The sequence below is a fragment of the Sander vitreus genome, chromosome 10 (genome assembly GCF_031162955.1).
Source record: "Sander vitreus isolate 19-12246 chromosome 10, sanVit1, whole genome shotgun sequence".
Lineage (NCBI taxonomy): Eukaryota > Metazoa > Chordata > Actinopteri > Perciformes > Percidae > Sander > Sander vitreus.
Window position 1 is genome coordinate 7,698,150 of NC_135864.1, and position 25,676 is coordinate 7,723,825.

General features: G+C 38.5%; 1 protein-coding gene across 1 annotated transcript in view; it reads left to right on the forward strand.

Moving 5' to 3' along the window:
- Positions 1-5,878, forward strand: part of fstl5 (follistatin-like 5) — a 101,014-nt gene extending 95,136 nt beyond the window's left edge. Inside the window, exon 13 of the mRNA XM_078260118.1 lies at positions 3,489-5,878. Coding sequence (XP_078116244.1) covers positions 3,489-4,191 — 703 coding nt within the window. The 3' untranslated portion in view covers positions 4,192-5,878. The remainder of the gene's footprint in view (positions 1-3,488) is intronic.
- The last annotated feature ends 19,798 nt before the right edge of the window (positions 5,879-25,676 follow it).

Consider the following 25,676-nt stretch of genomic DNA (forward strand, 5'->3'; position numbering starts at 1 on the left):
ATTCACATTTAATTGAGGCCTCTCAGGTCCTTGCAAATTCCCTGTTACCTCGTTCAGCTGTTAAAATTTAATGTGCCATTAAGATTCTTTAGGTTTTTGTAATGAATAGTATTTTCACTGATCCATGCCCACATATTAAACTGCTATAATTATATTGGGGGTGGGGGGGGAGAGAGAGTGGAGATGATGCTAGGGTGTCAATATGAAGATTGTCAGGGACCAGTATTTGGCTTTTGAAGTGTTAAATGGATCTCTCAGCAATCATTACATTTCCTTTTCCTGAACCTCTTTTAAAGATGATGCCAGTCATCTTAAATGCCAACAATTATAATCATCAAGTACAAATCAATTGTCATTTCTTTTTTCAGGTTGATGCACCTTGATATGTGGATTGTGCCGTTTTATTTTAAGATGTTACCACTTGCTGCTTTAGAATTAATGAGCCTTGGAAATGATAAGAATTGTTTTCTTTTGATTATTTAATGGGCTTTTTCCACCTTTATTTGACAGGACAGCTAGGTAAGAGAGAGGGGGACATGCATGAAATTGTCACAGGTCGGATTCGAACCATGGACCTCTGCGTTGAGGAATAAACCTCTATGTATATGTGCGCTGTATATGCTCTACCCACTGACCCAACCCGGCCACGAAGATGTACAATTTCAAAATTACTTTAACTCAGATTTCCTGCTGTCTTAACATCCAAAACGGCTGGGGTGTTGTTGCAGACACTCCTAAAATGTTGCTGGTGACCCATGCCATGAAGACTGACGGCGCAGATTACAAAATGAAGAAAGAGAGCGTAAATAGTGAGGGGCTAAGAGAAGAGACAGGCTGGAGAAAACGACAAAAAGTGTCCAAAGTTTGGAATCAGTTCAAACGTAATTAAAACAACTACTGCAAAATCAAACTAGCTTACCACAATAATAGCACGACGTCAATGCTTCAGCATCTCAACAGTAAATATTGATGGCCAGTGTACTAATGTACTAACGCTTTTGCGACGTGCACGTAAAAGCATGGCGAGGTATGTACAAACAGGCTGCACTGAGGTAAAAGCGCAGACTGGCTGTTAATGGCAAATTGCGCTTTTCCGTGTCATGCATATGCATTCATGGGAGGGTGAAGGGGAAAGTGGGAGTTTCCCATAAAGAGATGGGAGGGGAAGCATAAAGTGCGCCTAATTATGTATTCCGCGGTATGTACAAAAACCGCCCATGAAAGCACGCCTCTATTTTGCGGTGAAAATTCTCCGTCTCTTAAAAGCAGGTGTAAACCAGCCGTAAGCTGGTTTCCTCACGTCTCCTGGTGAAATGGCAGCAGTAATCCGAGCAAGACGAAGACATAGGCCAAAGAGACGAGCTGAAAAGATTTTTGCCACAAGGATCACAATTGATTCAGTTGAGTGAACACGAAATCATTAAGCGTTACAGATTAACCAGCCATGCAATATTACAGTTACTGGAAGAAATCAAAGAGGACATCAAATCTCCGTCTCAGCGTTCACATTCCATTCCAGCAGTTGTTAAACTCCTCGCTACATTACAAATATTGGCATCAGGATCATTTCAAACAGTCATGGCATCAGCAGTGGAAATATCGCAGTCTGCACTCAGCCATATCATAGCACAAGTACTTAACGCTTTGCTACAGCGCACTAGTCAATACATACATTTCCCCACCACTAATGCCGAAAAAACACGCATCAACCAGGATGTCTTTGACATCGCCCAATCAATTGCGCTTTTAAATGCGTGCAATTTACGGTATAGTGGGTGGATAAAGGCGCTGATTACCCGATGAACTGCAGGTTTGCTAAATACGATGTAAGCTGATGTATCACAGCGTGCGCTTTCTGCGGGTTGGCCATGGCGCTGATAACGCTACTTTCGCAAATGTGAGTAGATCTGTCCCGGAGTCTAACTTAATCACCCATTTTACGAAGCAGACCCGACAAAAGTAAATCACAGAGTCATACTGACGATGAAACTACACCAAACACAACAACTACCAAAAACAAAGACAAGAAAATACATAGTGGCCACAATTTGATCTAAAGAGCCGACTTGTAGTAGTTCATGGCATAGCAAGGCACTGCAGGGCGTTACGTTAAGCTCCCCAGAGCTAGGTTCTAAGCATTTCTGGGACATGGATGCACACACATGGAAAGAGAGAGGAGAGAGAAGCTCAGTGTGTCAAAGGAAGTCCCCCGGCAGTCTAAAACTATAACTAAAAATAAATAATTAAGAGAGACAGGTTAAGGAGAGGAGCCTGGTCGGGCTAGAACTCTCCCCAACCAGATCGGGCTGTACTGGCCTGCCTCCCTCTACTTTGATTATATTATTGATTATATGGTAAATGAATCTGATGACTATGACGAGAAGCAGGTGGACGCTAAGCGGATGCTGCAACTCCTTAGCATTGTAATCAAATATATAAATGAAAATAGTTTCAAAAAATCATCTTTTGGAAATTGATCTTAATGCCTTAATTGAAAAAAAATAGGAAAAATCCAGCCTTTGAGAACACCACCACATTTTCTTTGTGAATGCATAATGTATCGTGAATGAAAAAATGTTCTTCCTTAAAATACAGGGGGCATAAGTATAGACACCCCTATGTTAAATTCCCACAGAGGCAGGCAGATTTTTATTTTTAAAGTCCAGTTATTTCATGGATCCAGGATACTATGCATCCTGATAAAGTTCCCTTGGCCTTTGGAATTAAAATAGCCCCATATCATCACATACCGTTCACCATACCTAGAGATTGGCATGGGGTACTTTCCAAAAGATCATCTCTCAATGCAACTCAAACCAGCTATTAGGCTAACTGAAATAAAACCATGCCAATCAACATCAGCATGCTTACATGCTTCTCATGAAAATGCTAACATGTTGATGTTTAGTGTTTGTGTTCACCATCTTAGTTTAGCATGTTAAGCATGCTACTGTAAGTAGCACTCAACAAAGAGTACATCTGAGGCTGATGAGTATGTTTTCCAGGTATTTTAGTCATGAACTACAGTATTAAACATGTTAAAAATGTGACCTGATGATGTCATTAGATGAGTTAAGGGATAACCAAGGTTGTTATTCCATTAATCCTGAGGCAGACATGAATTTCATGGCATTCCCTCCAACAGTTTAAGACATTTCACCTTAAATGGAGGTGCTCAAAGTCAGGGGATCACTAAAGTCATTAAGATACTAGTAGATGATATATTTCACTGGATAAGTAAAAACTTTGACCTGCGGGTGGCACTACATTTAAAGTTGGATCATTAACGAACTCTGCAGACTTCATCCTCTGAGAACCACGGCTCTCTGCACAACATTTGATGGCTACGTATCTATCCTGTAGTTGAGATATTTCAGTCTGGACTGACCGATTGTCATTGCCATAGAGCCACATCATAATTTGGGGTTTACAAGAAGTCAAAATGTGTTATTGATTAAATCATTTTCTTTGTTTTTTCTCGTCTACAGATTTGGCCTCATCCTTCACCGAAATGAACCTGTCCTCCACAAGATCGACCTGGAGACGACATCGTATGTGAAAAACATCAGCTTACGGGAATATAACTGCATCCCCAATTCTGTAGCTTACACCCATCTCGGCGGCTACTACTTTGTCAACTGCAGGCCCGACTCCACCGGCGCCACGCAGCCACAACTCATCTTGGACGGTGTAACAGATAGTGTGATCGGCCAAAACCGTGACGTCACCGGCACTCCATACATGTCTCCAGATGGCCACTACTTGGTCACTGTCGACGATGGCGACGGCCTGATGAGGATCCAGGTGATCTCAGAGCGTGGAGAGATCCAGGAGCCCTTTGACATCCACACCAACCTTCACCTGTCTGATCTGGCCTTCCAGCACTCCTTCACAGAGATCCACCAGTACAACGTGTTCGGCAGCTCCGGCCGTCAAACTGACGCTCTGTTTGTGGAGCTGAGCACCGGCAAAGTGAAGATGATCAAGAGCTTGAAAGAGGCCACCAAGTCATTGGAGTGGCCGTGGAGCAGCAGGAACAGGGTAATGGTGGGCAGCGGATTGTTCGGACAGTACCTCATGACCCCATCCAGAGAGTCCCTCTTCATCCTGGACGGACGACTGAACAAGCTCAACTGTGAGATCACCGATGTCTTCAAAGGCAACGTGGGGGTGTGGGTTGGGGATTCTTAGATCGTAACGTCAAGACCCAATGAGCTTTCTTTTCCTCAAAGGTACTCTTGCACTGAATTCTGTTGCAGATTTTTTTTATTTTGTGGGAACGCGATCGTGAAAACCACAGATTCAGAAACCAAATTGACCATTTGTAAGTCCATTGGATGAGAACCTGTCATCCCAAAAAAAAAAAGAAATTGATTGATATGGTCTCAAAGCCAAGTTTTTTTTTCCCACTGGGTGGTTCACATTTAAGTGAAAATAAAGTAGCTTGCAGGTAATCTTTTTCAGGAAGTTATGAATCCCTAAATATGCTAAGAATATTACTATTCACAATCGGTTGTATTCAGTGTGTGGGAATGCTGTAGATAATCTCTGAACAAAACTAATATTTAAGTGAATTGGCAGAAATATATATACTGTATATGTCCAGAATAACTTGTAATTTAAGTTTACCCATCCCCAACTTTTTCCTGTGCCTTCAAGGAAAATTCCCCTCCATCAGAGGAATTAGTGTAATTATTCCATGTGTGACTGCAGACTACACCTCCTCCTTTGACCCCTGCATTTGTGGTGAGCGTGGTTCCTCACAAATCTACCGCTCCCTTCTATCCGTCCATCCAACGCAGCCGATTCAGTCTAATTAAAACGAGCCCTTGCTGTGATCCCATCCTGTTTGAAGTGGAGGCCGAGAGACTAAGTGGTTCATTATGGTTGTGCGCTCTGTAACCTTCGATTTAAAATTATAACCAGCGTTGGAAGATTTTGAATTATATTTATGTTGTTTTCCTTTTCAGTCCAAAGCAGAAAAATGAAAGTCAGTGGCAATGTTAGTAAAATTGTACCATCTTTATACACTATGTAAAATTAGAAGTACTTCAGAACGTTCCTTTGCGATGAGTCAATAGAGCACTCGTGTATGTGTGTGTGTGAAGAAAATCATAACTTTGATATCCCTGGACCAAAAAAGGATTAGATAAGCATCTTAGAGTGTAATAGAGTGAACTGTTGAAAAACATGCATTGTCTGCTCTGTTTGACAGCATGTTTCAAGTGGATGTTTTAATGTGAAGTAATGATGAGCTAGCACACTGGGGAGTGGGGTAGATGTATTGTGTAGAGGGTCTTTGAGGCTTTGAATATGAAAAACTCTTTCTGAATGCTCCTGCAGTAGACACGTAGCTGGCCAGTCAATGAAACAGTTTCCTAGCTGGACACATTTCTATGCATTTTCACCCTAGCACTCACAATGGGCAACTGTATCTCAAATTTAGTAAGGACTTTTGATGTGTACAGGCTATACAATGTCATTCTTTCTTTCCTGTTAAACCTTACTCAAATATGTTTTGATTTTAATTTCTTTTCTTTCCCCCGTCACATGTTGTTTTCCAACCTTTAAACCTGACTGTACTGCTGATGATGACCTCTTACCTATTCTCTCTATTTATGTTCTGTACATAGCAGCTGACCATTAGTTTCCCATTTAATGTACAGATTCATGCAGATTCTGTTCATAATCAACACACTCCTTTTTAAGAAATGGAAACAATACACAGCTGTCATTATCAACATCTTGTACTCCAAGCACATTGTGAACACACACCCTGCTTTCATCTCCACATAGCCATGTCGTATGTTCCTTCATGTGATTGTTATTTATATAGAGAAAACACACGCTTGTCATTTTACCCAACAATAAAAACTAGACCATGAAAAACAAGTGTAGCGTCTCTTTTCCTCATTAACACAACCTTTGAAACTGTAGATGTTGGTACACAGGCACATCACGCCTCTGACAAGTTTCCTTTAGGAGTTAAAGCAGCCTGTTGCCAATTATTATGCTACAAGAGATGCTACAAGAACAAGGTCAAGACTCTGTTGTCCGTTTGGGTATATTTATCTTGCAGCGAGACATAACATATTACTATAATTAGCAAACAAAGAAAATATAATTGTAAGACTTCAAGATATGTGATGTGAAAGAAAAGCAGACAATTACCAGAGAAAGCAGGGCAGTATGGGTTGAAGTAACTCGTCATGCAGTCAGTTTACAGTATATCAAATGCATTAAAATAAATTACATTTTCTTTGACAAGGAAATTCTGACTGACATGGATGTGAATGATCTTATGACTGCCTGAAGGCTAAATAAAAAAAAGTTACACTTCCTTAACTCAACTTTGAAAATAATTACCATACAAGCAAGTGATTTAGTATCACAGTCACAGTGGTGGAGGAAGTACTCAGATCCTTTACTTAGTAAATAGCAAGAACACATACTGTAGTAAAAGTCTTCGATTCAAAACTTTTCCTGAATAAAAATAAGCAAGGATTATAAGCAAAATGTATTTAAAAGTATCAAAAGTAATGGAAATAATCATAGTCTACTCTAGAGTCTGACTTTATGTTTCACTGAAACTGAAAGCTTTGCTAACAGGAAGTGTCTGTACTGAGATGGCATTTACATGTAATGTTTTTCACAATGTATGCAGGATCAGCATTTTGTCTTTAAAAATATTGCATGAATTTTGCAAACTGAAACCTTGTTGTGAATATGTTGGCAAAGCAAGTGTAAAATACAAATTAGTATTTGCTGTGGCCATATTTGCCCTTAAACTACATCTATCATCTTTGGTAGAAATATTATTGTTGGTACCTTTCTCAAAAAAGAGCAAATTCAGTAAATTTACAATGAGTCAAGAGTTGCAAGGACATTTTCTTTCATTTCTTCAGGGTCAGATGTGAACATGAAATATCTTAAATGAGCTCATCTGTAAACAATAAAGTCAGACATGTACTTCCCGCTTCAAAGCCACTTTCATTCATTGCATTTTTCTTTATCAAATGTACATCCATGAAAGACAAATCCAGTGTATCATCAATGAAATGTCATTTTCTTCTCAAGGATCTGTGTCAGGAAAGATTTCTCTGCTGAAAACATTCAAAATGTTTGTGTTTCAATACAGCTAACACTTTCAGACAGACAGTGTGTTATTTTTCCCTCTGGGCTTATTCATCTTTAAAATGCATGTGGCTCCAGGTTCAGTCAGGTGTTTTGGATAAAAGGATCCTCCAAACTGCAACAAGCTATACGCTTATCTTCGAAATTTATGTGGAGGGGTACTTCCATCTTAACAACCCCTACATCAGATAGGCCTCTTCCACTGATAATGAAAAACCTACTGCATTCAACCAAGTCTATGACAAAAGAGAACGTTCCTAAATTCCCTGCTATTGTATTTACTATACAATTCATTTGTGGTGTGTAGACCTGTTGCTGAGACTAAAACAGCTCTTTTGCAAGATCAATAAATTGTCCAGGCCATTCTATCTCTCTGCAATTGGCAATCGCATCGTATATCGACGATTAAAGGGATGATCCACGATTGTTTTTTCCTATGCCAATATCTAGGCAATTTAACTTACTATCAGAACTAAGATATTATGAAAATAATCTCTAGAATCTGTGCCCTACTGTGCATTTAGAGATGTTTCATTTAGAGATGGGCCCTTTCAGAGAGTTATATTATTTACATTACATTAGTGGGTTAATATTATTGTTGCATTAACAACATTAAGCAGAATGTTACTGTTTCTTTAACAATGGATCAGATTTTATAGCAGGGTTTTTGCAGGTTTCAACAAGTCAAATTTAAGACTTTTTAAGACCTTTTTTTTAACCAATATGAATGAAATGTAAGACCTATATATCAAGGCATTGAAGTACAATGAAATGCAGAGTCACAAAAGTACTTGCAAAGTAAATAAATGTATTCAAATTGAATGAAAGCAACATGCAGTAGTAATAATCTGTACATATACAGAATTAAGACCTGCTTCAAATTATTTAAGACCTAAAACACAATACTTCAGCAAATGTAAGACCTTTTAAGTCCTGAAATTATGATTTTGAAATTTTAGACTTTAGATATGAGTCCCTGTATAAGATGATAATGTTTTCTTTTATTCTGCATAATTAATAAATACCTATAGTCGTCAGAAAAATGTAGTGGAGTAAAAAGTACAATATGTCCCTCTGAAATTTAGGGGAATAAAGGGAAAAAGAGTTTAGCACTCATACATATGTATATATATACATATATCACATAGGGCTGGGCATCGGTACTTAATACCTTTATGGTATCGACCGAAATAATCCAGTACCAAGTGGTATTGAAATGTCTCCAGTCTATGATATCTGCATTCAATCCTTTTTCTAACCCAGAACACACAAAAAAGACTATTTGTATGGTTTGCTCGCAGCCAAACACTGCCACACTCTTCGATGTAATGTGACATGTGATTGGCCCACTACTATAGCAGCTACAACCCATACAGTCTGTGGCATGGCGAAGTCGAGCGAGCGCGGTGTATTTGACGGAGTTGGCAGTTCAGCGTGCCAAGATGCTTCCATTCACATGATGGGTATGGAATGAAAAGGTATCTAATGAGGTACTCGATTGGCATCGGTATCACTGTAAGGGTACTGGTATTGGTACTGGTATTGTCATTTTTTAAACAATACCCAGTCCTAATAGCAAACTTTATACAACAGTATAAATGCGCATAAGAAAGCCTTTGAAGCCCCTTTTATTTCTGATGACATGCGTTCAGTTATTTCACCGGCGATCAACAGAGCCGAAGCTTCGGTGTAGAAGCGTGATCATGATCACCATGCCCCCCTGCGCTCCTGATAAATGCTCCCTAGTGCAATCCTCCCCCCACTGCTCCCAATTTATATTCATCTCCGAGTCACACAGGCTGGTAGTTTATATTAATATTCTTTCTTACAGAATACCCTTTAATAAAACAGCCATGTGAATAGAAAAGAGGTCCTGGCAGTCCCTTAATTATCTATTGTCAGTCTTTTATCTTCTCACATGGGAGGGCCTTGGACTCCACCCCACCCCACCCTCGCCTCCATCAGGAGAATTTAGCACCACACTCTGCCTCTCTCCATTATTCCATTCATAAGGTGAGCAGCGTAATCACGCCGCTGGCTCCTTAATCATGTTGCCGGGGCCTGCCAACAGAACAACCTCTCTGCTCCATCCATACCGAGGCACCTCATGACTGATTGAGGCCACTGCACCTTGTGCCGGTTGTAGGTCCTCATCCTGCCTGCTCTCTCTCTCTCTCTCTCTCTCTGCCTCTAGAATAATCAGTGTAAACGTGTGTGGCGGCAGATGGCAGCAGTTAGAAAATGGATTTTCTCTCAGGGACAGCAGCCTTCCTCAACTGCAAAATGGACTTGTCATGTAAATATAGAAGCTTTTTAATTAAACACAAACAAACATGAAATTACAGGATGTCTAAATATTGCTCTTCTGTGGAGTTGATTATTTTCATTGTTGATTGTCTGTTTAAGACGTCTGAAAAGAGTGTGAAACTATTCATCACAACCCAATGTGATGCCTTCAAATAACTTGTTTCCTCTTAACAATCCAAAACCCACAGAATTGAATTTATAATAAAAATAGAACATAGCAAGTCCACAGCTTTGCTACCAGTACTAAGTAAATGCTAAAAAGCTGATGTGAAACAGGTATAATGTTCACCATCTTAGTTTAGTTTGTTAGCATGCACATTTTTGCTAGTTAACACAGTAATGTTAAGTACAGCTGATGTTGGTGAGAATGTCATTAGTTTTGCATGAATTTAGTCATATAACAAGTATTGGACATATTAATAATAATGTTGATCAGATGAATGCTGGAAAAGTCCGAGGACCACGAAAGTTATTACAATTAATCCTGAGAGGTGATATGGATGTGTGAACCACATTTCATGACAATTCATCTAACAGTTGTTGAGATATTTCTCTCAAAGCCATACATCTCGTGGTTACGCTAAAAGTAAAGTCGGGAATCATCAAAGTCAGTAGGATACATGATCTGCTGATGAATGTCCGTACACATTTTGTATAAATCCATCAAGTAGCTATTTCACAGGATCAGTGAAAACTTGGATGTTCTGGTGACACTGAAGGAAAAGTTAGATGATCTACAAAGTCATCACAAGTCATTGTCTGGGGACCATGGGACCATGTCCAACACCAAGTTTTATGGCAATCCAACAAATAGTTGTTGAGGAATTTCAGTCTAGACCAAGTACAGAAGTGGTCCGACAAACTAAGGGGTAAAAAAAATCCTTATTTTTGAAAAGCTAGAAACGGCAAATGTTTCGATGTTTTGCCTGATAAAGGACTTCAATTAATTGTTTAATTTATTCACCGTACATTGTTCGATAATCAGTATTGTGGTGAATTAACGTTCTGATGATTGTTTGAATGACTCACTGATTAACTGTTTTAGTTCTATTGCAGTTCATGAAGCTAAACATGCATTTTTATCTCAGTTTTTGACAAAGCATTTTCTGTTGATGACCGATGATCGATTATCGATTAACTAATATTTTCAGCACTACTCTCGTCTTGTTTTTTTAAATTGAGGAATCCAGAGTGTAAAAATCTAAAACCCTCACTGTCTCGTCGTATCTCGTATGGACCTTCTCTCAGTTTTGGCCATAGTTAAGTTGTCCGTCTTTTCACATTTCAAGTCACTGGATAATGCTGACTGGAGATGTTGAATACTTGAAAACTAATTTTGTATTATATTTATAAAAAATGATGATTGTGAGTTTTCATATGCAAATCCGTGAACATATGGTGATGGCAGCAGCCCAGGATGTGGTTTAAGGTGCTGACAGCAGATGCCTCGTCTCCTTTAGTTGTCCTACTGTCATGCTGAGCTGGCTGTCATGACGGCAAGGCCGAAGGACGCCTGTGGACACAGGGACACAGGCAGAGTACTGTCATCCGTCCGAATAGCGCCCAGGTCGACCATGACAGGAGCAACTGTCTGCGCTTAGCATGCACCTTGTCTGTCCTTTTGCTGTTCAGTGTTCTGCGAAAAGGCAGCAGAGGGAGTGCTCCATAAGGCTGACACAAGTAGGAAAAGCAAGGGGGAAAAGTCTCAAAGTTAAATCCAGAGGTCTTCCTCAACAGTTTTTACACCTTTTCTACCACATTCTGAGTACGGAGTATAACATCAGTGCTGTCAGACCAGAAATTCACAAACGCAGCACTGTGTTCATTGGTGTAATGCTGTACTGGTTTCAGCACATTAAGGAATGTAGTGTTTTTATACTGAACCATTCAACCTGAGCCCTGTGAGGTTAACTAACTCCTGTCCACAACTGACACATTCTGTCAGTTTTGATCTTTCTTAAACAAGGAGGTAAAAGAAAAAAAAAACTTTCACTTAGTTTTTTGTCTTTGAGGAGGCATCAACAGATTCAGTCCCTTCACATCTCATGAACATGTTATTTGTTGATGCTCAGGATGCTACAGTATCATGGAACAAATTTGACTGGCCTTACATTCACCTTAGCACTGTTAATTTTATATTAGAGCTCCAACAATTAGTCGATTGTGTCGATTAGTGTATAAATAAATAAATAACTAAATGAATAAAATAAGTTTAATCTTACATGAAAAAAAAAAAATGGCAAAAATCCATTGGATCCAGCTTCTCAAATGGGAACATTTTCTGGTTTGTATTCTCTTCTCTGATAATAAATTGAATACCTGTAGGTTTTGGACTGTTGGTCAGACAAAACAAGACATTTTTAAACTCACCCTGGGCACTGGGGAACGTACGTCTGCTGGAGATTTAACAGAACACGCAAATATTCAATTAATCATGATATCATCTGTAGATTAATCAATAGTGAAAATGATTAATACAAGGTATTTTCAGCTCTGTTTTACATGATGACTAGATATGAGGTAGTATCTAAGTACCTTTTAAAATAGATTTATGCACAAGTTTTTCAAGATACATTCTGTTAAGCAGCTAGGTATCAACCCCCATGTGTCTGTACTATTTGAGTCACATCACAAACTGTCAAAGCTTTTTCGTTCAACAGAATAAGGGTTTTGTAAAGCAACATCTGTATTTTATAAGTTATCTCCCACAAAAGCCCCCCTGAACCCCTTAAAACCAAGGTTTGAAATAGAGCCCGACTGATAAAGGATTTTTAAGGCCGATATCGATACAAATATTTGGTGATTTAAAAATCCAATATTCCGATATATCGGGCAATATATATATTTTTTTAAATATCCAGAAATGCGTAACAAAACATAAACAGATTTCCCTAACATTAGTTATTTGTAGTTATTTATGAGTCCTCACTAAAATAATATGATAATGCAGTTTAAAAATGAACTTGTTTGTTTTATTGTCACAACAGAACAGAGGAACACCAAAATATATTAAAGTTCTGATAAATAAAATGTATAAAAATACAAACTTAAGATATGAAACTTAAAGGGTTAAACACGAGTGTTGCCAACAGGGACGTTGTAGAGTGTCCTCTGGTGGACAAACTATGCAACGCCAACACTGATAACATGGTTGAAGGGTGTTTCGTCCATTTAAATTTTATTTTTTAAATATTAATTTATCGGCCATTATAAATGCTGATACCGATAGTTTGGAAAATGCCAAATATCGGCCAATAATCGGTCGGGCTCTAGTTTGAAAATGATATGCAACAAGAAATGCAACAATATGAATTTGAAGCTCATTTTACTTTAAAACTTGAATAGTGATAGCTATGTCTCGACACAAAACCATGCATTCTCTCTGTACATATTCAGGATTTGCCCAGAACCAGACCACAGACATGTACAGAACAACCTAAAATTAAAACGTAAAAAGTAATTTCCTTTTGCCTAACCTCTGTCCATACCCCTTTGAACATGGAGCATTTGAACAGCCAGAAAGTTAGCCCTGCAGTTCCATATCACAATTTTCTCAAACAGGGGTGTGTTCAGGGTCTTGAGCCCTAAAAAAAAGCATGAAATGACCATCACATTTCTGTAAGCAAGCTCTGCTGCATATTCAAAATGACTGCATTGTGTTTCTGTATCTCATCAGTGCAGACTTCTGACTCCACTGTCAGTGGTATCCAGCTGGGATGTTTGTGGGAAATTAGGTTGATGTATGTTAGCTGTCTATATGTTGGTACACTGCTAAGAATCCTTTTGTTTTGACTGCTTGAATGTTTTAAGGCGATGTCTTTGATGTTAGATTTTCTGTGAAAGTCTCTTGTTTATTCAGCCATGGAGGACTATTGCTGCTCAAGGTAATTATTAAACTCTTTAGTTTTGTATTTTAAAAACAAGATGATGTTGCAGGATAAACATCCTGATTCCTAGTATCAACAGATATTTTTACAAAAACGTATTTTTTGACACATTCTTAAGTTGAACTGAAATTTCCTTTCGATTTTTTTTTAAGAAATTATAAACTATAGTGATACTGCAGCTATTGTGCTTATTATTCCATTAGTAGATAAACATGTTTTTGGATGTGTTTGTGGAGACAGCAGCTAAGATTTAGTCCTTTGGATGGGTGTTTCCCATTCCCCATTCCCATGCTAGGAGACACGGCCTTTCTCAATATACATGGTTATGCATCGTTAGAAATTAATACCGTCTGTCCCTTTACCCTTTCGGGAGGACCCATTGTGCTGCAACTCGGAAAGTGGAAGCTAGCAAGCTAAACTAACTGGGCTCCATTTTGAAAGTGGAGGTTGCCTGTAACATCACTTGTGTACGTTACACCGTTATCCGAATCATGGCGCAGCGTAACGTTTGGAGTTGTAAGGTACTGTAGGGAGCGCTAAAAATTAAGATCTTTGTGGAGGTTGGAACAGCGCTGCCAACTATTCAATGGGAAGTAACTAAACCCTGCTAGAAAAGTTTGTCAAAAAACATCATGCACTGATATGCATATCTGCAACATCATAACCTAACTATTTGCATATACAGAGCAAAAGAATAATACAGGCAAAGAAAGTCAAATTAAATTAACTAGATTTATCATTAGCTGCAATCACTTCATCAATATGCATCGAAATCTACTTCTAATTTGAAAAAGCTTTTTAATGTAGGCTGTTGCATAGACTGTGAAACTGAAGTGAAGTGAATAGAGAGGATCCAGGCACTGTAACAAAAGTTGCAAGCTGTGTATTTTAAGGAAACATTTGACAAACAGTGGTGATTAGTAATTCTTAGGTTCGCACATTCATGTTTCTGTTTTGGTTGATGATTGGTTGACTGAACATGCTGCTGCTTTTCTCCACTCACTGAACAAAGTCAGTCCAGAGAACAACAGCAAAGCGAGAGTGTATTCACTGAGAAATATTGGCAACTCTCTTTAAGGGAGAGGAGGAACAGCATGGCCTGCCCTGAAAGTCTCTAGATGTTTTGAAAAAAAGGATTGCTAGAGGGGTTTTGAAAATTCACAAAATTTGTCGAGAAAGTTGCTGAGTTGCTAAGCATTCAAATTGAAGTTATATTACAACTTATTTTTAGGGACAGATATTAATACCAATTATTTAGAGCACGACCAGTCAGTACCAAAATTCACACTGCGTGGACAAATGTACCACTGTATGGGGAACTGTCACAGCAGAAAAATAAATAAAACTAAAGGACACAAGTCAAAACAATTGATTTCTTGGCAAAAAATCATTTAGACATTTACAGTAGTGTCTATCATCTATCTGGCCGACTCTCCATCTGGACACAACAGCTTTCAGACCACACAGTGTGACCTCGGAGAAAACATCCAGCAGAGTGAAATGTCAAACAGTGCAGCGAGACATGCTGCTACATGTTCTGTTTCAAGCCTTCCTCATTTTCATGCGGACAGTAAAAACCTCTGAAATGTGTTCACCGTTTCACAAATCAAGGAAGGTCTCCATCTTTAGATGTCTCTCTCCACTAGAACAGGAGGCCATATTTACCCCCAGGCCCCGGCGGATCGGGCCGCTGGCCAACCGGTCATCATTAGGAGAATTTACTTCTCGCTGCCTGCCGCTGCCAAGCGGTAGACCAGATGTGATGCCCGTCTCCTGGGTTGCCAAACACAGCGAGACGCATTCTGCACTGGGGGAAACCATCCTAGAGCAGCTCTATCACTGCCAGGAGGAAACATTGCAGAGCTCTCTCCAGCTTGGCGGCTCCTAGCCAAAGAGCCAGCTGTTGAGAAAGGAAGTCTGAGTGCACAGAGAAAAAGAAGTCGTGTGGTTTTTAGGCCAAGAGGGACTCTTCCAATATGTAAAGCTCTCCAGTAAAGAGACAGAAGTGAAAAAAGGACATTCACAATTTTTTGTATATACTGTATATGTCTACTGTATTTCTCTGTCTGCACATTATCACAAGTCTTTACTTCACTTGGACAATTTTTAGATGTCCTTGTATTGCTGTTGAGAGAATTATAAAGCTACAGAGATGTGAATCGAGGGAACGTTTGCAATGAAAATGTAGTTATGTTGCCTCTCTAAACAGGCAAGTTCAACTCTCATTGATATTTACTTATAAAACTAGTCATGAACCGCATCAAGAGACTCAGCCGGATCAAAAACAGTGTGGCTTTACTACGAAATGGCATGACTAGATGTGAACGTCGTTTTCTGGGCAGGAAGCCAGAACTGGGAAAAATCATGCTGCTGCAGAAGGGATATATAACCATTATTTTATTTTTTATTATACAGTCTGTTAACACATGCTGGTTCAATACATCATTAAAGTTAACACTGTAAATGACTGTAATGTTTACAAAAAAATGCTAAACAGAGAGGAGAAAAGTTTGGTGAATGCAGATTTTTCTGCTTTAAATTAGTTGAAGTTTATTTATAAATGTATGCATTTTAATTACCCTAGTTATCTAAAACAGCTTATGGTACCCTTTTCCTCTACCTACCACAATAACACCAGGAAAAAACCTAAATAGCCAACAGACTAAAGAAGACAGACATTCCATGTCAAATTGAACACAACATGTCCGTGGCTCCGTGCCTCTCGCCTGGCATCACAGCGGTACCGAAAGTCAGAAGAAAAGTGGCAGTCCTAATTGATTATGACTGTGTCAGATAAAAGTGCCTTGCAGGGGATGGTAGTAAAATATATGGTCAATTTATTACAGGGAAAAACCCCATAAATTTGAAAGTGCATTTGAGAAGCGCACACAAGCTAGGAGGCTAACCTAGCTTACCTTAACAAGGTAAAGGAGAACGCAAAGCCCCCTTTCCCAGAAACAGGAGCTAACCCCGGTAACGTTACGGGCATGGATGTATGGGTACAGGGCTAGGCAGCATGACGGAGACAACCGCAGGACAGAGAACACTACAGGAGGGCTTTCACAGGCGACCTGATAGCTGCTAGTTAGTAAATACGCAGGAACACCAGAAGCGGGAGGAAGCGTGGGTTAATATGTGGATTGATACTGGGATGTCTACACAACTGTGTGAGTCGATTGACTTCAAAAGGTTCCCCACTTTACTCGAACCAAAGTTCAAAACACCTGTTCATGTCTTCTTTAGTCTGTTGACTATTTAGGTTTTTTCCTGGAACACGTCACTTACACATTTTGCACTTACTGCGACGTCTTGTGTAGACTGTTTACATATTTATGACCTTATGTAGTTTACATTTTATGTACTGGTGTTATTGTTGAATACATGGTCAATACATATTTCTAAAATTGTATGATGTTTTTGTTGAGTTATTATTACACAATACATGCCTCATTTTTAATTTTATTTCAGTTAACGACAATGTTTTTTCCCCCCTAGTTTTTATTATTTCGTTCGTTTGACAAAAGAGAGAACACACTATTGTGTTCTCTGCTTGCATGAATAGGTGCCTGTAATGTCTGCCCACATATACAATCAATTCAATAAATGTTTATAAGCATCACTGATATTTCTTAAATCATTGTAGTTTTTCAGAGCAATAAGAGATTATTAAAGCCATGGTCATATTTGCATCAAATTAAAAACCCTTATCAAGGCAGTTAGGTTTTTCATGTTCTGTAATCTTTATAAAAAAAAACAGTCCAATTAAATTTACCAGAGTGGACACTTGCAGGTTGTTTAACGGATTTAATTTACCTTGTCAAAACCAATGAGTAATTCATAACAAACTGCACAATATTTGAGACAAAACCTAAAAAGCATATGGTTCATACTCCTGTGAAGCAGTACACTTTCCCTGTAGGATTTACTGTAGCAGGAACATTGATATTGGCAAACAGATGACCCATGTACATGTGAGTTTGTGAGCAGGGTTATGATATGAACTAAAATAAAAGATAAGATACGTTTAGGGTTCACAAGAGGGATAATTCAGGTATTGCAACACAAGTTAAGAATAATTGAATTAAATAGGAGGTATATACAACTAGTAGAAGATAAATTAACTATACAAGAGCAATTAAGGTCAAGTTACGAGGTAGTAGCAAAGCTAAAGTGACGTATAATCAATAGCCGGGAGTCAAGTCAACAGTGTACACCAGAAATAATATATACTGTGATTAAGTAATGATTTTTAGTGTTGTCTGTAGCCTACTAATATAACAAAACAGAAAAATAATATAGTGTATGATGCAGTGTGGAAGAGCAGCAGCGTGACTTCTAGCTTTCATGGGTTGGTGATAAGACACTGTGCTGCTATGATGCAGCACTGTGCAGCACTGGTCGAGCCCTTCAGCCGCAACTGAAAGAAAAGAAAATACTTTTTCTGTTCAGTTTGCTTTGTATTCATTAACAAAACTGCTATTTAAGGATCATATCATTTCTAGATCTGTTTTTATTATAGGAGTGAAATTGTACTTACAATGTTTTATACAGACTGATATGATTCCATCATTTTTAGACTAATGTTATATGAAGGAATGAAGACTAAATTCTGATGAACAACACATAACATGACGCATGAACTGACACAAACAATCCAGTTTCTTGTGTTCTTTCAGTTATATTACAGTTTTAGGTTTTACTATTGCCCCATACACCTAGGAAATCAGCAATCAAGGCAAAGAGCTGATTATTTGCAGTCAGACTGAATAGACTGTGTTGATGGTTTCACACGAGTTATCAATATCTTACAATAAAAGTCCCTGGTAGGTGTAATTTCAAGAAGAACTACTATAAACAAAGCAGTCACCTCTACATAGTTAAACAAATGTTAGAACAGTGATCTGTTTTAGTAAGGATTCAGTTCCAATATTACTTTTAACTAGCAAGAAGTAAACTAGCAAAAAGAATTTGCGAAATAGCATCCGCTTACGATCAGAAGTAATCTATTTGTCAAAAACAAACTATCTTAACACAATCAATAATAATAATAATAATAATAATAATAAATTAAAATTGAAACCCCCCTCCAGGTATTGGCTACCTCAGAGTACAACCACTTTTATTTTTATGCGTTGGTAACTATTCATGCCATTAGCAACTCATCAGCTAATGCCTTGTTTAAACAGCGACAGTGCTTGTATAAACATACCTGAGGTGAAGGAATGACAAACTTTGCAGGTGACCTAAAAACATAAAGGAATACAGTTTAAAAAGACCATGAATGTCACCGTCTAAAATACAACATCCTAAAACACAACAAAACCGAAAACCAAATGTCTTCTTATTTTATAAACAGTCCTACAACACTTTACACATGTAATTGGTGGGATTTTCCTCTGTGAAGTGCTAATATACCAAAAAGGTATCAATTCCTTATAAGCACTAAAATGTAAATGTACTTGACTTCATGTTATTTCATCTGTTACTGTTTTTACTTCTGTTACACGGGTATATAATATTGGTTAAGCTAGGATGTTTACACGTAACTATCTACCATATTGGTTTATAAGGCTAGAATAAAAAGAAAATATAATTCATTTCTCTCCATATACCCAAATCAGTCAACATGTCAACATGGAGAATCACATCAAAACATGCCCCATTACTGAGAATACAGCTGTTAGAAGGTAATATAGGAAGTCAACACTGTAACAATGACAGACGATGGCAGCTAACAATAAAAAACTATCCCCCCTATTGGTTTATAAGGTTAGCACAAAAGAAAGTAATCATGTGCTATCATAAAATACTGAAGAATGTGCCCTGGAAAAGGGTTACTGCGCTGAGTTTAAACATAAGGGAAGAACTGGTCTATACCAGACTTAGATTAGGTCACACACGATTGAATGCTACTTTACTGTTCACGCACCCGTGTGCTTGTGACCACCCATACCCAGTCACACCCACAAAAAAAAAGAAAGTTATTTCATAGAAAAAGCTAAAACCAATAGTTTTATACAGTCGCTCTGCAATACACACTATACCTACATGAAGGTTTTAATGTTCAGGTCTTGTTCAAACCCCTTAAAGATGTGTTAATTCAAACTTTATTTAACTTTAAGTTGGATTAATGTTGCTACCAGAAACAGTAAGTATTATTAATGTGTACTAGAAGAAGAAAAAATAGCACATCACAAACATGATTTGTAAAATGTAGAACACAGGATAAATAGCGCAAATCATGCGTTGTGAGATTACGGTGCTCTGTGAGAAACATCTAGATAAAGAGCAAGGGGAAAAGAAAAGCATTGATTTACCTCCACATGTTGGAAAGGGGTCACTCCATTGACCGCCTGCTAAACAGTCATCCACTGCTTTCCCACTTAGATAATCTGCAGGCCGGGGGGGGCAATTAAATGTCAACTTTTCTCCTCTTGTAAGTTGATCACCTGGTTCAGGGGTGGCGAGTTGTAAGCTGTCTGAGAGCCTTGGGACTTTGCATTTTCTGTTTTTAAGAAGAGAATCTGTTTAATCAAGAGGTTTAAACAGTACAAACAGCAGTATGTTACAATTGCAGGTTTTTTTCTTCTTCTTTTTTTCGATTACTTAAGTACTATTTTAAAAACAAGGACCAGTTTTTTCAAAATGCTACATATCATTAGCACAAACACACACCCAATTATCAGAAAACATATATCTTAATTCTGTTTGAACCAGTTATCCACTGCTGTTGCTATCTAAAACACTTTTAGCAATTCTACTTCTCGTGATTATAGTACAGTAAATGAAGTACACAGAGAAAGTGCAAATATACAATAAGTTCCCTACACTATACAACCACAATGCTGCAGACTGAGGAAAATATAATTAATTTCTCTCCATATAGCCAAATCAGTTAACATGTCAACATGGAGAATCGCAACAAAACATGTCCCAGTTTTCATACAGCTACTACAGTAGTGTGTATAACACTGTTAGCTCAGCAAACAGACAAACCTAAAATACTGTATCCAGTACAGGTTACACTAAATGTACATGTACTTGACTTCATGTTACTTCATCTGTTATTGTTTTTGGCATATGTTACAAGTAGGGCTGAACAATTAATTGCATTTGCAATGATATCACGGTATGTTAAGACGCGATTTCCTAATCGCAACGGCTGCGATTTGGTCACGTGACTCGCAAGAGCAAATCAGTCTGCACCCGCAGAGAAAGCATCAACTTAGCATGCTAACGCTACGCCATACCTTGAGCAGATTTCTGTCATTCAAACAACTCTGAGTTGTAGTTTAAAACTTTTACAGCCATTTTAATAACATGAAGGGTTTTATTTGGGCTCGAGTCCATACATGCAGTTAATGGATACAGGCACGCAGAACTGAAGGCTCGGTTAGCAACCGATTAGCTCTGATTAGCGGTTAGCTCCAGTTAGCTAGCTCCGTTATAAAGATATGGAGTGGAGGAGACTGCCACGGGGAGGGGTAACAACCAGACTCTGATAAATGACGTTCGGGGAGCTTTCACAGCAGCGTGGCTGCGTTGTTTCAACGGTTTTATTAGTACAGTTAATCCCACAGCAAGACCAGCAGCAGCATGCTACTGCTAACGTAACGATAGCCTCTCTGTCTCTGAGTGTGAGTGCAATGTTGATGCTGTCATGCACGCGGCACGCCACTTCATGAGGGGAGAGAGGGGCTGGAGGCAGCTCCTCTGTGTGCGCTGTAAAAAACATACACCGTTGTATATACTGTATATACTATATTTTTACTTATTTAACTGTCTAGTAGAGTTCAAAGACAGTGTTTAAAAAGTGCAATCCACATGTTTACATATGTTTATTACAGTAAATGATAATTAAATGTGAATACGACTAAGTGTGGTAAAGCCACATATTTGTTTTTATATTTCTGCAATCTGCACTTTAGTTTGTGTGATTAGTTTCTGACTTTCAAATGAATGTTTACACCAGCCTTGGTCAGTGCTCAATATACTACTGTGACTGAAGTAGTTAAATAAAAGATGGCATTCATATAAATTCATGCATCACCTAATTTCATCATCACATACAGGCCTCCAGGAAAGAACAAGAATCTTGTATTGTTCATACTATACACTGATTTATTGCTTGTCTTTGTTGAATAATACAGAAGACAAAGAGCTTAAAAAATAATCGCATATTGAATTGCAATCGCAATAATTTGGAAAAAAAAAAATCACAATTAGATTATTTTCAAAAATCGTTCAGCCCTAGTTACAAGGGAGAAAGCAAAATATAACATTAGCTAACCTAAGATGTTTACAGTTAACAGCAATGATGTTAACGGAATTGAGAAGTAGGCCAAACGGGGCTGTCACAACTAATTTAGTGATTTAAAAACACCCTGTTTCTAACATATTGGCCCGTTACTGTGAATACATCTGTTAGATGGTAATATAGGAAGTTGACACTATAAAAAAGACCACCTTATGGGCACTAACATTAACTTTAGGTGGGTGAAGCTCCCAGCTAAGCTGCTATAACTTGCGACGCAGTTAGGAAACCAGAACAAGCTAACTACTGATAACATAAGCACTCTGGTTCAGTGGATGTCGATCTTATTGTTTTAGTGAAGTAAATAGAAGGACAATGGACGGCTAACAAGCTAGTTAGTTAGCGATCTAACATGCTAGTTAGAAATGACTGACAGAACGTGAGGTGACAGGTCAGTCAGAACGCACTTGTCATAAACTATGTAACATTGGTGTTAGCCCCCAATGCTAAAAGCATTGAGAAGCACACCAAACGAGTTTGTCACAAGTATTTTAGTGATTTAAAAGCACCCTGTTTCTAGTAGATTGCCCCATACATCTGTTAGAAGGTGATATAGGAAGTCGACGCTATAACAAGGACAGACTACGTCAGCTAACTGTAAAACTATCTCCCATATTAGTTTATAAGGTTAACACTAAAGAAAAGTGAACATTTTACATTAGGCTACCTTAAGATTTGTTAAACCTGATCATGATGAAAATGGATCATATGGCGAGAGCTTATGTGTTAAAGCAACTTGTGATAAAGGTTTAGTCACAAACCAACCATTTAGATAATGTTATAGCTGTAGCTTCGTCTTAAATCTACTGTACATTACCTATTGAAACCAATAAATGCCCCTACAACATGGTCTTTTAGTATCAAAACTGATATAAATTAGTTAAAACAGCCACAATGCCTTGCATCTCTCACTCCCATAACTTATTGTTACACACACACGCACACGCACACACACACACCCACACATCAGACTATATATTAAGTTAGCTAAAAACACATGGATAAGGACCTAATGATGCAGACTAGCTAGATAAACATATCTGCCACAGTTTTCATTCATGAATGAATGAATGAAATATCTTAGAATAGGCTTAAACATAACATTTTGCTTTTTAATTTACTTACCCTGTGTAGACATGTCTGAAAGACGATTCCTCTCGCTTTCCCCCAAAGAATTAAAGAAAAAGCACCGTTGATTGTTGAGAAGAGGAGTGTTGTGGAGGAAAAATAGCAAAAAAACGAGCTAACAAGATAGCTAGCAATGCTAGCTAAAAACGGCAGGGAAAAGCAGACAGACAGGCTGAGACACTGCTTTTTAAAACACTACAAACCACACCATGTATGACAGTTGGACACCCTTTCCCTACCCCCTAACTTTTTAACCGTTAACCATTGGTATAAACATACGTTTTAACTACAAAATCTAAATAAGACCACTCAAAAGCTAACAAACTAACACGCTAGCTAGCAATGCTAGCTAAAAATGGCGGGGAAAAGTGGACAGACAGGCTGAGACAAGGTCTTTTAAACCCTACAAACCAAACCCTGTATGACAGTTGGACACCCTTTCCCTACCCCCTAACTTTTTAACCGTTAACCATTGGTATAAACATACGTTTTAACTACAAAAATCTAAATAAGACCACTCAGAAGCTAACAAACAAGCTAACCCATGCCAGACTCCCTTTTAGGAATACATGATTTTAAAACTTCAGCAGACTGTGACAGGCCACCCCGGGCAGTCATGGTTCTGGTTCTCACGGACTTCTCTTCCCCTCAGAGGGCACAACAATCCTGGGACTATTGATTCATTTTATTTCTGCGTTTTTTTTATTTTAAGTTTGTTTTTATTTATTCTTCTTTTTTTTTTAACCACTCGACCAATCAGTACGCTAGAAAGCAATGCACGTGCACCCCCTACCCCCCTGCCCCCCAATGCCGCCCAGGTATTACTACTGGCATGGCTCTGGGGATGGCAAGGTTGGTCCACCACTTACAGTATACAGTATATCTCAACAACTATTGGATGGATTAGTTATTTATATAATTAGAAAATATTATTAATTTGTATTATAAGTAGAATATAATTAGAAATATAATATAATTAGAAATTTTGTACGAACATCAATGCCTCCCAGAGTATGTAGTAGGTCAATTTTTTTATTTGTTCAATACATACCTGCTAAACTAATGACATTCATCAGTTTCACCCGCACTTTGTGTTTAGTAGCAATTAGCAAATGTCAAACATTATACCTGCCAAACATCAGCATGTTAACATCCTCATTGTAAGCGTGTTCGCAATTTAGCGCAAATCACCGCTGTGGCGAAGAACAGCCTCACACATATTCCTCTGGAGATCTTGGTTAAGCATGTTGCTCTTTACAGTTTTACCTACCTGGTTCAAGGCATACATTTCACACTCACACTACTCTATATGCAATCCTCATGCAGTGCATCATACTACTCAAGAAATATGCTTTGTCTTTGAAAAACATAAGTAAATAATACATAGCCCCAGTGGCTAATGTACGTCTCCTCCAGGCTACCATTCAAAGTCTACCTGCCAGTGACAGCCGATGAAATAACATCCAGATTAAGGATTTCATATCAATATTAAACAAATAGCTAGCTACCTAGCCTGGCACTATTCTGCTGTAACTAAGCATATCATAATTTGGTGTCATAAAGCTTTTAAATACACGGCTTGCTTCTGTCTGCCCTCTGGGATTCTGCCTGCGGCTGCATGTGCTGCCACAGACTACATCTATTTTGTCGTCACACACACACACACCTAGTAATTCATGTCACTTGTTTGAGAAATAATGAATAATCTTGTCCATCACACTCGCACATTCTGCTGAAACAACGATGCCTTTTCTGGGTGACACTTGACTCCTTAAATCATCAGTCTTTCCTACTGATCCCTCTCAGCTTCCTGTTCTGATATAATCTGTTTAGCCAGTGGTTGGAAAAAAAGTAAAATTGCAGTATTTTTACTTAACTTGACTGTTAATAGTGTTTATACTGCTCATTCTGTATATATCTAGTATTTATACTCTTTAAAATCCACATTCAATTTATTCTACATTGTATTCTGTAAATTGCATTACTCTGCACTTTACTCCTTTTTGGCACTTTTTGTAAGATGCTAAACTGCATTTTGTTGTCTTAGTACCGATACTCGGTGCAATGACAATAAAACTGATTCTAATCTAAAGTACATGGACGGACACGGATTAAGGCTCTTCATGGATTATGAGTCCTGTAGATTGCTTGTCGAGTGGCCAGCTCTGTCAAACATGGACCAGAGTTCCTATCGCACAGTGATATTCTCCTCTTTCTGTGAAGGTAATTCAAATAATGAGAGTATCTCCACTTTTCAAAAACACCCCATCTTCAATTCTACCCCTCATCAGTCCTCCCAGCCCTTGTCCGTTATCTCATGCTCACAGCAGCCGTTGCTAGGCAACAGTTGACACTAGATTACAAATATCAGTATATAAACAATGTTCAATAGACCATGAATAGGCAATTAAATTACAACCATTTAACACCTTACGTTATCTGATGGTACAACCTAGAGACACGACTGCCCCGGAGAGTAACATTAGCAGCATTGTGTGAACTCTGCAAACTGAACACACACACACACACACACACACACACACACACACACACACACACAGAAGGGAGGGCTGGAAGAATTTGTGATTTAAAAAAGTATTTGCTTTCTGCAGATTGGTGAGTAGATATAACTAGTGCTGTAGAAATGTATATCATACAGAATGTATCGAGACAACAAGTAAACATGGAGGAAGCGTAGAGTTTGCATTATCCTTTCTCCACCCAACCCACAATAACAATAGGCTCGTTCGAGATGAGCCAGGTCTGCGCAGAATCGATCACCGGCGATCGCCGCCCAATGCATGCCGGTTAGATTTATGTCCGACTTGATCCCGACTTGCTCTGACGTCATGCACACGTGGGCAACGATAACCTAACGAGATCAAGGCGGCCGCAGTTCTGAGACG